General features: G+C 39.9%; 1 protein-coding gene across 7 annotated transcripts in view; it reads left to right on the forward strand.

The window, feature by feature from the left end:
- The window catches only part of GALNTL6 (polypeptide N-acetylgalactosaminyltransferase like 6), a 436,298-nt gene that overhangs the window by 348,570 nt on the left and 73,734 nt on the right, over positions 1 to 13,994 (forward strand). For all 7 annotated transcript variants that reach the window (XR_010361204.1, XM_064417705.1, XM_064417706.1 and 4 more), the window contains 2 exons: positions 3,064 to 3,249; positions 9,498 to 9,681. Coding sequence is in view for 6 of the 7 variants with exons in the window: in XM_064417705.1 (XP_064273775.1) it covers positions 3,064 to 3,249; positions 9,498 to 9,681 (370 nt within the window). In the remaining variant the exon portion in view is untranslated. The remainder of the gene's footprint in view (positions 1 to 3,063; positions 3,250 to 9,497; positions 9,682 to 13,994) is intronic.

Here is a 13,994-nt window from a genome sequence, read left to right on the forward strand (position 1 = left end):
TGAGTTTGCAAGGAATCTAAAGCAATGAAAGAACAGTAGGAATGACCATAGGTTTAATAGATTTCAAGCTCCAATACAACTAATGACAATCAAATCATATTATTCAACTCTATTGTTATTTAGCAATTGATATAAGAACAGAAAAGAATGTATCATAATTTGATAGTTTACATCGTCTCTCCCTGAAGTGTTTTCCTGAGGCGATAGGCACTCAGCCTTCAGAATTTGCTCACTTAAAGATGTGGAAGGAATGAAATTAATTCCTTTGTATGAGACTGAATTTCAGTGAATTAATTTTGCTCGAGAGAAGTGTTAATGATCAGAATGCATGAAAAGGGTGTGTTTGCAGGAGTTCATTGAAGCAGCAGTGGTGGCTATATTCAAGCTGTCTGCTGTAAGGAGACCATTTTGACACCCAACTAGTGAAGGCCCAACTCACGTGTGCTTACAGGCACCAGGGAGCATACCAACACCACAGACAAATTGGATTGTCCAAGTAAGGCTCCTGCTTCTCTCCATCAGAGTATTTAGGTGCTTTCTTGGTAGCTGCCTTCACTTAAAAAGAGGGGAACTGCCAAAAAACAGGGAAGAGTAAAGCAATTGTGTCTGGCACATAATGAAACTCAGAGGAATGTAGTAGCTGGTCAACTCCTCTGATCACGTAGAATCTCATCAGTGAAACCATCTGCGAGGGTAGGCTGGTGATAATGGGGGATTTGTGCTATAGCCAAGGCATTTAGTGGCTGCTGCTTCCAGAGTTAGAGAGGTATGTTCTGGCTGAGCAACCCAGCTCTTTTTTAGTGCTTGTCTGAACAATGTGCAGCAATGTGGACTTGCTCTTGGTGCTGAGTCCCTGTGCACTATTCAGTGCAAACAAACTGAAGACTTGTGGATGGAAGAGGAGAAGGGTTAGGTGACCTTCAAGAACTGCAGGAAATTTCTGGTGTCTGAGGACTAACAGAACCTATGCTACCTAACTGATTAGATTTGATTTACTTTGGAAATATATAATGACCTGTCACTTTGGAGCTTTTTCATTTTTCGTGGCTATTAGATGATACAATTTACAATATAGAAAAAAATCCAGACTGACAGCCCTAACAGACTTTCTTATATTACCTGCAAGGTCTTTGTTATCTTTGTTTTTAAGGTCTATTTCCCTTCTTCTATATTTCTGCGCTATGGGAATAGTCTCAATGGAGCTCATAAAAACAGAAAAACAGTTCAATAAATATACACTTTAAACAGTTTTGCCTGTGGGCACAAAATGATCCAGGACTTGAATAAGCCTCAGTTCAGTCACAAAACTGAATTGCAGCTGGTAGCTAAAATGCGTCAGAGTAGCACACCAGCCTTGTCCTGTGAACATGAGTCGTCATGGAAAACCCAGCATTCAAGGCACAGAACATCTCTTGACACTGTTACTGTTGGGATTTTATTGAGTATGTAAATAGTGAAATGGGATTGAAAAAGGGATAATTATTTCCTTCTTATTTAGGAATTTAAATGTGTATTCTACAGTCAGCCACAGAGCAAAAGACAAAAACTTTCTATATTTATCTGAATGTGGTTTGTTCTTTTTTTTTGTCTCAGACTTGGCTTTCCTCATAGACTTAATACTTCTCCCAGGCAATACAATGAGCACAAACCTCTCCCTTGACTCAGGATGCCTCAAGAGTGTTGAGTTTCTCCTCCCAGAGGCTCCAACCTGTTCTGTAATTCTTGCAGTGGGATGTTCCCAGTCCCTCTTCTGTGCCAGTGTGCATCAGGATTCCTCAGTATAGAGGACCATCCCATGTAGTAGTCTTCCACTAAGTACACGCCAGTGTTCTGCTTCTTCCAAATCTGCAGGTAGCTTTGAAAAGTTGTATGTGTTTGTCAGCTAGGAAAAAAACAAGATGAAAATAAACATGTCGAGGGCGCTCTATATCATTGGAGTTTAATTTTATTTTTGCACAAGATCCTGTATTGTCTGTGCTGTGACTTGTTTCCTCATTGCCTTAAATTTATATGTCACCATTATATACTCCAGGATACTGCTAAATGGAAATCCTTTTGCCTAGTCCACAGCAAACTTCTTGCAATTTGTAATGATGTAAGAACAGGATAAGGCCTGTGTTGTCCATAAATTTCCAAATAATTAGTAGCTGATATCAGAAACAAGCATAACCTGACAAAGCCATTTCCATGAGACCTAGCTTGCTATCCTTAGCATCACTAAAGGTAGCTTGTCAACATTTTCAATTATTAGAGACTAAGCTTTTCTCTCCCTTTTCCTCTGATGAATGAAATTACCATACTTTTCCAAAGTAACGAGTGGCAAGCTGAGGTGTTATAGCAAAGACAAAAGATCAGGACTTGTGTTTTAGATATGTTTAGGAAGAGGCAAAACTGTAGGGTGTTTTTTGTTGTTGGGTTTTTTTACGATTCTTAGTGTGCATTTCTTGTCAGAAGAAAAAATATTCCCAAAGATGGTGTTTAGCGATACAAACAGAACCAGATTTTGCAGATCAGAGAACCTATCAACTACTCTACATTTCAGCCTAATTTTATTAGGAAGTCAGCTGTCTGTGTGCTTCATGCTGGTATCTAACTATTAAGATCTTCCTTCATGTCTGTTTCCCTTCCCATTACAAAAACAATCCCACTGTGCTAGTTTTATTTTTTAAATTTATTTCAATGCATAGTTCTTCACAATAAGTCGATATAGGGAACTGACTTGGAAAGGTCACTGTTTAAAAAATGACATGCCAGAATGTGTATATGGCCCTGGGCTGCAGGAGCCAGGGAATGGATGAATATCCTGCAGCTGTTTTGGGCATTATATTGTGGATGGCAGGTTGCCAGCAACAACTGCAGCAGAGTGTCAGTGTCTTTGTGTGATAAAAGAGAGAATTTTTGCACTTTCTGAACCATCTCAGGAGGATTTGTGGCAGAGTTTGGAGGACTTGAAGTGACTAGAGATGGAAGTAGATAAGCAGCTTGCAGGTTGTACACCAACCTGTTCTTCTGTTGGCTCCTCCAGGCCTGGCACCGCTGACGCTTTTTTGCCCTTCTTTGTAGAACATTTGAAAGAGAAGCTGGAGGAGTACATGGTCCGCTTTGCCAAGGTGAGGATTGTGCGCACCAAGAAACGAGAAGGGCTCATTCGGACCAGGCTGCTGGGAGCCTCGCTTGCCAGAGGAGAGGTCCTGACATTTCTGGATTCCCACTGCGAAGTTAACGTGAACTGGCTGCCCCCCTTGCTTAGTAAGTGCATTAGCATTCATCAGACGTTAAAATCAGAACATACAACCAATAACTGAAGCTGTGTCCCACAGTAAGTTAGACATCAAAGTGTTCGGAGTTCTGCTGAAGTTCTGATCTGTCTGATGTGTCAGTTGTGAGAGAGAACTCCAAGAAATGTGAGCAGCTGCATTTTGTTTCTTGAGATTAAAGAATTTGTAAAATCTTGCAGTAATGCTTCAGCTTATAATAGTTACAATTTATTGTATTATTGCTACTACTAAATACATTGCTTTATCTAGTATAATATTATGTCCTTACTATACACCTGAAGTGGTTTGTTATGCAGGTGTTGTACTCCTTCCTAGTTTTTCACATTGCATTAGAACAGTTTTTGCTGTAAATATAACCAAGGCCTCAGTGTTAAATCCAATAGCAATAGCATTCACAATGGGAAGCTCAGAAAGAATGATTTGCTATTGACTGTTTTGCTGGATTCCAGCTGCAGCCAGAAAAGCTCCATTAGTTAAAGGAATGGAAAGAATAAATTGTTGTAGTCTAGGATTTCACTTCTGGAAACAATGTTCTCTTTTCTACACACCATATATACTTGCAAAGTATATATGCTTTGCAAAGTGAGTGCTTTTTGCTACCATAACCAAAGAAAATTTCTGAGTTGCCTAAAAAAGAAATTTGTATTCATTAAAAAAGTCTGCTGTAAGTACACAGAAGGTTATGGTTTTGTTAATTAATGGTTATTGTTCCTTGAATTCTGATGTTAGGACTCTTGGGCCATACAGTAAGCTGATAAAGCATTTGCAGCAACATGTGCATTCTTCTAATGAGCTATCAGTAGAGACCAAGAAAAATACTATTAACTAGTTGCTCTTCAGATCAGCAATAAGATAATGCACAAAAATCCAAGTTTTTATCCTTCTTAGCTTCCATACCAAGTCATGCATACAGTTGTTCCCCTTGTTATCCCCTTGCCATCAATCACATCTGCATTTTTAAAAATAACCTCTGTGTCTTCATGTAAAGCAGAAATGTCATAAAGGAACAGAGAGAAATCCAAGTTGAGGCCAGTTCCCCTTGTTCTGTCACTAGGAAAAGAGACTGACCCCCACCTCCCTACCACCTGCTTTCAGGCTGTTGTAAAGAGGGATAAGGTCTTCCATGAGCCTCTTTTTCTCCAGGGTAAAAACCTCAGGTCCCTCAGTTCCTCCTTATAGGACTTGTACTCGAGACCCTTCACCAGCTCTGTTGCCCTTGTGTGGACTCACTCCAGCCCCTCAATGTCCTTCCTGTATTGAGGGGCCCAGAACTGGACACACAATTTGATGTGCAGCCTCACAAGTGCAAAGTACAGAGTGACAATCCCTGCCCAGGTTGTGCTGACTGCACTATTTCTGACACAGACCAGGATGTCATTGGCTTCCTTTGCCATCTGGGCACAGCTGGCTTGTGTTCAGCCACTGCCAACCAGCATCCCAGTCCCTTTTCCTCTGGGCAGCTTCCGAGATGTGCATCTTTAGGCCTGTAGCGCTGCATGGGGTTGTTATAACCCAAGGGCCTCAGTTCTTGATCCAGCCTGTCCAGATCCGTCTGCAGAACCTTCCTGCCCTCCAGCAGATTGACACTCCCATCCAACTTGGTGTCATCTGCAACCTGACTGAGGGTGCACTTGATCCCCTCATCTAGGTCATCAATAAAGATGTTAAAAAGGACTGGCCCAGTATTGATTCCCTGGGGAACAACACTTCCAATCTTCCACCAACTGGATTTAACTTCATTCACCACGACTCTCTGGGTTGGCCATCCAGCCACTTTTTTATCCAGTCAAGTGTGCACCTTTCTAAGCTGCCTGCTTCTCCAGGGGAGTGCTGTGAGAAACAGTATCAAAGGCTTTATTGAACTCCAGGTAGACAATATCCACAGCCTTTTCCCATATCCACTAGGAGGTTACCTGCTGAAGATCATGTTAGTCAGGCAGGACCAGACTTACATAAATTCATCCTGGCTGGGCTTGATCCCCTAGCCTATGTGATGTTCCATGAGAAAATCTGTTCCATACATTTAGCTAGACTTCACCCTGTAAAAACCAAAAATTAAATAGATTGGCATCAAAGGATTCATAATTGCAGCCAGGTTGCAGTTGGGTATTGAACCCTCAGCCTCAAAACAAAAACTGGAAAGATGAGAGCGACTGCATCAGTGCCCCTCAATTCTCAAGAGGAGTGAAATCTTTCTTATTCAATATGTAGTAGAATACCTGTAGATAACCAACCAGCCAGAGGACCTAGAAATGAGTGTTGAGGAATAGTGAAGCCCAGAATCAAATCTGTTTTATTTTGGAAAAAAAAAAAAAAGTAGAGCATTACATAAAGGACAAATAGAAAATAAATACACATCTAGTATATTTTCCCTGTGCCCTTTTTTTCTAAAGGAATGAGAGAATTTTCTTACAAACTTGAGATGGCATATATTTACTATACTGAAATCAGATGACACCTGGCTGGTAATAATAGTGAAGTTAAATCAAATGTTTATCTGAAGTTACATTTTGTGATTCACTCAGCACTGCATGTGACTGAAAGTCATTCAGGAAAACCACAACAGAGGACGTGTTGAGTGTTTATTGCTTTGAAGCTGCCCTGTTTTAGCTCTGATTGCATCTGGTGTGTGTAGTGAAAAATCCTCAACAAGTACATGGCTCAGCCCTTGTCTGGACTGGCAGTCTTTGCTGAGAGGAGCAGTGGCTTCCACTGTTCTAAACCAGGTTTTGTTACAAATGATGAAAGTTAGAGGCTGGGGAGGTGGGGTGAGGAACCAAGAACAAGCACTTAAAGATGGTTCTCAGAGCTATTTAAGTATCTAACTTACATTTTCAGAATTAACTATCAGCTTTTAGGCCAAAGAAAGACTGAGTTATTTCAGTGCTTTTAGGGTATCTAAATCGCTTTGTGGAGCTGAGCCGCAGTTGTTTCCAGTTACAATCTTTTGCTTTGTTTTCTTAAAAATGGGGGTAAAATGTCTTGATTTTCTTTAAGCTTTATTTAGTTTATTTCTTTGCTTAAATGAGCTCTTAAGCTTAAGTAAGACATTCTGAGAAACTAGAGTTTTGACTGATGCTTGCTGAGTAGGCAGCTGTAGTGATGTAAAAAGGTTGGCAAACAGCTGTTTGTTGTCACTCCTCAGCAGAAGGAAAGATGTGGCTTGGACTCCAGCAGCTGACAGTTCAGTGCAGTGTGAAGTCACAGTTATTGCAGGTAAGAAACTGAGTGGCAAACCAGAAAGGTGCAGACACATATTTCCTTCTGCTGATGTTGCTGCAGGAGCAGTAAGAGGAGACACAGACAGTAGATCAGTAGTGGCATAGTCTACCAGAAGTAGGTTTGTTAAAACAGATTCCTTTCCTGATGAAGAATTAAAAATATATCATGTTTGGATTATGCTTAGAAAAAAAAAGTTGTCAAAAGTTGTCAAAACACCTGCATGTTATTCATCTTCACAACATGTATACGATGTATTGCTTGACAGTGGAGAAACTGAGGGTACAAGTACTTATGGCAACTCAGAAAACAAGAGATAATTTGCTGAATCACTCAAATTTTGTCTGAATTACAATTAATTATAATTACCTGTAATTACATATTAAAGTACGACAATAAAAATATTTACGTTGAAAAATTCCCCAAAAAAGACTATTTGCAATTTGGCATTGTTACCTTATCCAGCCCAGTTTGAAACGTGCACTTGAAATTAAAAGGGTACCTGTTTCTCATAGAGATAAAGCCTGTATTTCTGAGATAGTGACTCATCCGTTATTTAAAACTTATATTTATTGCCATATATGCTTACTCTGCTTGATCCTAAAAGTGCTGAATTCAAATATGTATGTATATATTGGTTAAAATTTCTTGGGAGAAAGCTCTGAGCAATGTCCCCTCCTGTTCTCAGGCTTTCTCTGAAATCTTCAAGATTTTTGCATGTACGGCGATGCTTATCTGTTTGTTCTTCCCTTTAACTGAAGCCTGCATGCAGTGAAATAATGGATGGATATTTTCAGACCAGTAGGAATCTGTAAGGGGATGAGGAGTAAAGGCAATGCAAGAGAAACTGTAGAGTATTTCAGCTGGCTTTCAGTGTGGCATTAGGAGCAGGTGGAGGAAAGAGCAGTGGCTGATAAAGGCAGCAGCGTGTTTGGGTATCTAAGTCTGTGATACCAGCACACTTGTGAAATGTGTTAGTCCTACAGCTTTTTCTTTCTGTTTCCTAAATTCATACTGGGGCTACATTAAAGCTTAAGTAGTATGTGTGTAATATTAATTATTTTAAGCATACTGAAGGAAACATTGAGACTGAAAGTTTGGTCTTTTGGTGTGCACAACTACAAACATCCTGGTTTTATCAAAAAGCAAGATTTTCCTTTGGTTCCTTATCTCTAAAATATTTTGGAGGCTGGTAAGTAAGCTCTGCACAAACACACTAAGGCAGGTAAGCATCATCATACTTGCAGAATTCCTGAGAGAGTTGCAGAAATGAAGACTGGGATTGAGCTTGAGCATTGCTCAAAAAAATCTCCCCCTAGCTATCTCTACATGTGACTTGGAGACTTCAAATCCTTCAGTGCATTTAAAGATAGCAGCTATTAAAGATGAAGAGAAGGATGCTAAAGCATTAAGAGTCTGCCTTTGACCTGCTCCAGAAAAATCAATCCCATTTAGTTTCTCTACTCCAATCAATTTAGAAGGGGGGATCAGAGACAGATTGTTATAAGCCCTATAACTATTAGGAGGGCCATCACAGGAAAGAGATTATGTAAAAGTGACTTTATATAATGATCATAGATAACTCTATACAGTGGGCCAGTGAATGTAATTATGTTTGGCAATAGCAACAGTAATGCAGCCATTATCTCTGTGATGAGTTTCCTAGAATTTTGTGAGATCCTGTGCCTTAAATTTATTTCACTGTTAAAGAATAAGAATGTAAAAACCTGCTGAACTTCCAGTGACAGTAATTTCTCACTAGCAGCCTTGATCCCTGAATTGGACAGTGTTTCTAAACTTAAACTTTTGAGAATAGAGACTCAGATGTTTTGTGAAAATCATCTTTTTTTCTTAACTCCAGTCCCGCAGACGCATGGAAGCAGAATCTGTATTATTAATCTTTATACCAGTATTACCTGCCTTCCTATCTAAGTGTTCAATCTGCACTCAGCCCTTTGATTATTTTTAGGGTATTATCAAGCATCAGTGAAATTTAAACAGAAACAAAATTTTTAAAACCAGATTTTCCACATAGGCTCTAAAATGTCCTAAATAATATAAAGGATCTAAGCTGCCATTCAGAGAAAAAGCTTTATTATACTTGGAATTTTAAGATTTTAGGGGGTTTTTGAGGGTTCATACATAGTTTTTACTGTCCTTTCCTGTCAGAATGGCTATAAGTTTTTTTTGTACTTCCTTATTTAGAACCATGATTCTTCTGCTTAGTTCTTGATGTTGGCCTGTCTTCTTTACTTGTCTTTCTTTTCAGAGGAGCTCTATAGGATTAAGCAATAGGACTCACCAAAGCAGTCTCAGGCTCAGCTGAGCTAATGTTGAGCTAATGCTAGGGATGGGAATTTGATTTTGTATCACAGTTCTAATTTTTTTTTTTTTAAGCAAAACTAAACTCCATTCTTTAGAAAGCAGGTACAAATAATACTGTGGAGCTTTCTTTATTATTCAAAGATTGGTACAAAAAAAAGGACACAAGCTCTGTTTTTCTCTTTGTTTTGGAGTTTGCCTTTAATTTGGAGCATTTGATTTCAAAGCTGATGCATTCTACAGCCACAGGAACAGTGACTGAGTGGTTGCAAGGGCTGAAATTCACATTTAGGAATAAATCTCCCAGGGGCTTCCCAAACACACTTCCCACAGATGAGGGAGTATTTTTACCATTTTCTTGCTGGCTTGTTCCATAGCTGACAGACTGGGGACAGCTCAGAGTAGCAATGAGAGAGAGATGCAGGTGACTAGACTCCTGTGGGTCTCATGGGGATGTGCTTCCCTTTAAAGAACCGTAAATACTTCTAATCATTGCCCAACTGCATTAATTCTACTTTAAATAAAGGTTTGAAACAGATTTGAAAAATGAAATTATTATGGGGCCACAGGGCAGAAAGAAAACAATCTTCAAACATCAGAAACCTGTGGGATTCACTTTGCAGTAATATGATACATGACTTGACATGCCGTTTCCTATTTTCTACTTTCATTTTTCAGACCAGATTGCTCTTAACCACAAAACCATCGTGTGTCCTATGATCGATGTCATTGACCACAATCACTTTGGCTACGAGGCGCAGGCGGGGGATGCCATGAGAGGAGCTTTTGACTGGGAAATGTACTACAAACGAATCCCGATTCCTCCAGAGCTCCAGAGAGCTGATCCCAGCGACCCCTTTGAGTAAGTAGCGATAAAGGGGAGAGTGGGAACATGAAGAAGGGCAAGCAAAAAGTGTAACTGTAGCAGAATCTAAGCCCAGACATTTCCATATAGGCCACTTTCTGCTAATGAAAGGTAATAGAAGAAAACACCTGAAAACTAGCAAAAAGATCAAGGCAATGATTTGTAGAAATCACAAGCTGTGCATGGAAACACAACCCAGCTCAGTGACTGTACATAAGAGAGGCACATACTTGTAGTTGAGTATTGGCATCAGGCAAGAAGTGATTGCAATGACAGGTATTCTGTTTATTTCACAGAAACTTTATTTAATGTTTTATTTGCTGAAGATTGATGCAATATATGCACCAGCAGTTGAGTCCAAGTTACACCAGCAGATAGTTAGTTTATAACTGGTGATATGGTTGCTGTATATACAGTGCTGTAACTTAAACACACAGCTATTAAACCTGAACACTGTCAAGATGATTTGTAAATAGTTTTAGATAAGACAGCCTCTGACCCCAGTATTGTGGAGATAAACTCGTTCACAGAAATTATCTTCCTTCTTTTCACAAAGGTACATCCTTTTTCCTTATCTTTTCTTATAATTATTCTCATATAAGGATCAGCTTGGATTAATCCTTATCGAATGAGAAAGGACAGACAGACATGGTTCTAATGTGAGAAAGTCTCCAGGTCTCTCACACAAGCACATCCCAGCAGGGCTGCCAGTAGGGCAGGCTCTGATACTCGTTATCCCTGGCTGAACCTCCACGCTGTAGGTTATGGCAGTTTGAAACCTCATGATCTCCCCTTCCCAAAGCAAAACGTGGAAACAATAGCAACAGAAGAACTGGGTCTCTGACCCTAATATCCAGGGAATGACCTGCAGAGAGGAGTAGGTGACTGTGGCATTTGTGGGCTCATTTTCATTATTCTATTTGTTCCTTTTTCGCTTGTCTCCATCCAGGCCCTTCAGTCTTCATCTTGCATTAGTGTAAGTGCTGATGAAGTACTTTGCATCAGGTGCCAATGTGACCACTTGTCATTGATCGAGTGGGAGATCCAGGCAAGCCCTGCTTTAGCCTCAGATTTTTGGCAGCAGTTTAAATTTAGTATGGCCTACACCTAAAATCACTCCAGCCTGGAGGATCCTGTTCTAAGGATGGCAGACCAGGTTTATTATAAAATTAGCTATTTATTGAATAGATAGGCAACCACAGACAAAAGGTCATAAACAGAGTTACTTATTACACAGCATAAAACAAAGAGAACTAGTAGATTACATAAAACAGTGCACAATATCAAGATACCTATATTAAAGCTAGCAAAAAACTAGTATAGATTGGGAGTCAATGTAATTTACCACCAAAATAACGATAGTGTACAGAGTCCTTTCTCTCAGCTCCCAGGAGAGCTGGCATCCCAGCTTTGGGGACAAAGCCTCACACATTTCCAGGGAACATGCAGAAGATTTCTGCTTTGTGAAAGTTTGGTGTAGCTTTTATAGTTTGTAAAGTGAACTGTCAGTCAGAAATTCCAGCTTATCTTTCTAGATCTCGTTTCCACAGCAAGATATCTATTGACAGCTGGAAACATGGCGTCAAAAAAAAAGTCACTGCAAGACAAGCTGTCTTGATTGAGTTATTTCACCAGTTAGCAAGCTCTCATGAAGGGCAAGATGCCCTGAGTTCACCAGCTAACAAGACACAGATAAGCTCTTCTGAAGGGTGAGATGCCCTGCTACACCATTCCACAACATAGATGCAGCTAGTGCAATCACATAGCACTCCAGAGCTGCTAGATCTTCAATTGCTCTAAGTCTTCTTGGTACTCTGAGCCGTTGTAGTTTCTTGGCACTTAGTGAAAGTAACCTTTGTATAATTTGGTTCAGCATTCAAATTCTGTATAAGTAAAACTTCTCTATTGCCAGCGTAGCCACAGGGTTTTGGCAACAGTTTAAATTTGTTAGTTTAAACTGTTGCTTATCAGTTGTTTCACATTTGCTGTTTGTAGTATGCATCTTGTAGAATCTTGTTGCGAAGACAAGACTAAAGAGAAATCTCTCATAGGAAACTTCCTAGAAAGATGAGGGGTTTTGCAGTGCAGAATAGATACGGTGGCTTTGCATGAACTGCTGTTCCACTCAGCATGGCAGCAGCTGATACCCACCTTGCCCTGCCAGAGTGAGACACAGGCAGATAAATGGCTTCTCAAGGAACAACATGCAGCCTATAAATCTCCTGTAATCTCAGTAGTTGTCAGGTGGAAAGACCTCCCTGTTCTTACACAAATCAGTGAGAGTCTTCCTTTGTTTTCCCCATAACAGGATGCACATCAGAGCAATGCTGCTGGAATAGCAGCATTGCTCAAGGAACTTTCATTTCTGTCCCCACACATGCCAGCAGGACTGAAGGCTGGCTGAGCTAGGACAATATGCTTGCTTAAAAGTATCCTCTGCCTAAAATGGCAAATGAGAATAGATACGTTTTAAATAATCAGTATGAATTTTGCTTAGGGGAAAGATTATTTTCTAATTCAAAGTCAGTACTGCTTCTCTCCTATGGCCTTCTCTGCTGAGACCTCAAGTTTTTAATACCTTGCTTACAACAAATACTGTAAATGTTGCAAACCATTTTACATATCAGTAACTTAATTGACCAAGACAGCTTCTGTGAAATAAAAGATACAGAACAGTTTTCTTTTAGTTACATATGCACTAAAAGTAGAAATTGCTTCAGCCAGCACCATAATTATTATGCTACTATTTTGTAAGCAGTAGGGTTGGGTTTTTTTTAATTTAGGTTAAATATTTTACTGTTGGTACCGTAATAGTTTTGTTTCTTGCCAGCAGAGTCAGATCTGAGATGATCCCTAATGAACTGGAAAATTGCCAGCATTTTTAATAAAACACCAGCAAATAATGGATGCATGATCCAAAAAGTGTGCTGATGAGTTTTTCCCCTCACTTAAAATGCCAGCGCAGTATATGTGTGAAGCAGAAAAGGTCACATCAGCCTAAGAAGTAATGTACATAAAACCAGATCAAACTACAGAAGACCTAAGAGCAGTTGTTGTATTATCTGCATGGTACATTTGCTTTCCATCTACACACGATCAAAGTACTGCTGCAGCAGACACGAGCAGCGTGTTTGCAGCTGACACAACCAGCTGAAGTGTTGGCAGGTAGGCTCTTGGTATGACAGGAGCACGAGTCTTACTAAGCTCCAATGCTAGCTCAGCTAGTCTTCTGGAATTAATCTTTTCCCACATTTGAATTTTTTTTTTAATAGTGTTCCACTGTGGCCAGTTTTGACCAGGTGCTCTCCCATTAGACACCATCTATCTCAACATGGTCTTCCAGTTCAAAATCCCTCTTGTGAAGAAGAGACATTCTCATCCATTTGTGGTGTGAATGTAAATGTAGTCAGGATTTATTGTTCCTGTGCCTGCAGTGCCACTTGGGGCAGCATCTCCATCCTTTGCTGTGACAGAACTTGGAGCTTCACTGCGGCTCTCAGCTTTTTCAGATGTACACTCTCACCCATTCTCAGGGCCTCTGCAGTTGTTCACAACAAGTAGCTTTACACCACAATTTGGCTTGATGTTTATGACTTTAAGACCATAAAATGCTCTCAAAAGCTTCCAGTGTCAAATTCAGGTACAGATGATATACTAGCACCAACTGGGGAGTCATATGACAAATTTGTAACTGCACCTGGATCAGGCAGCATTCATGCACAAATTTTATCAGTTTGATTCACATATAGTTTGTCATTGGCCATGCCAAATTTCCCATAGGTTTCACTGAACCGAACTACAGCCATTAAAAATACATTTTCAGTCAAAGTTCCCATGTGAATTATTGGATATTTTTCTCTGCTCACTGTAGCGTATAGGAAAGCTTAACAACTATTCCATAAATGGATCTCATGTCGCTTTTAAGATTAGCGATTTTTTGAAATATCTGTGTGACTATTTTTCAGGACATATTGACTCCTTAAAGGCATGGAAGCTGGACTTCTCCTCTAATAAGGTTGCCTCCTCATCCAGACATTAAGTCTGTGAACTTCTTGATTTCCCTTTCTCGTGTGCCACAGAAACGAGAGGTTTTACATTGCATTCAACTGATCTGTCCCAGCTGCAGATCATCATAGCAATTGTAGTGATTTTTGTCTTGCAATTTGTATGCAACTACCTGAACGTACTCTGAAGCTTCATGCTGTTTTCCTCTGTACATCTGGGGTTGTGCAAGCAACTCAAATTGCATGGTGGGAAATTGTCAGACAATTGTGGAATCGTGATCATGTCATGATGATGCTTCTGTCTTG

Source organism: Passer domesticus, chromosome 4 (genome assembly GCF_036417665.1).
Source record: "Passer domesticus isolate bPasDom1 chromosome 4, bPasDom1.hap1, whole genome shotgun sequence".
NCBI classification, from domain to species: Eukaryota; Metazoa; Chordata; class Aves; order Passeriformes; family Passeridae; genus Passer; species Passer domesticus.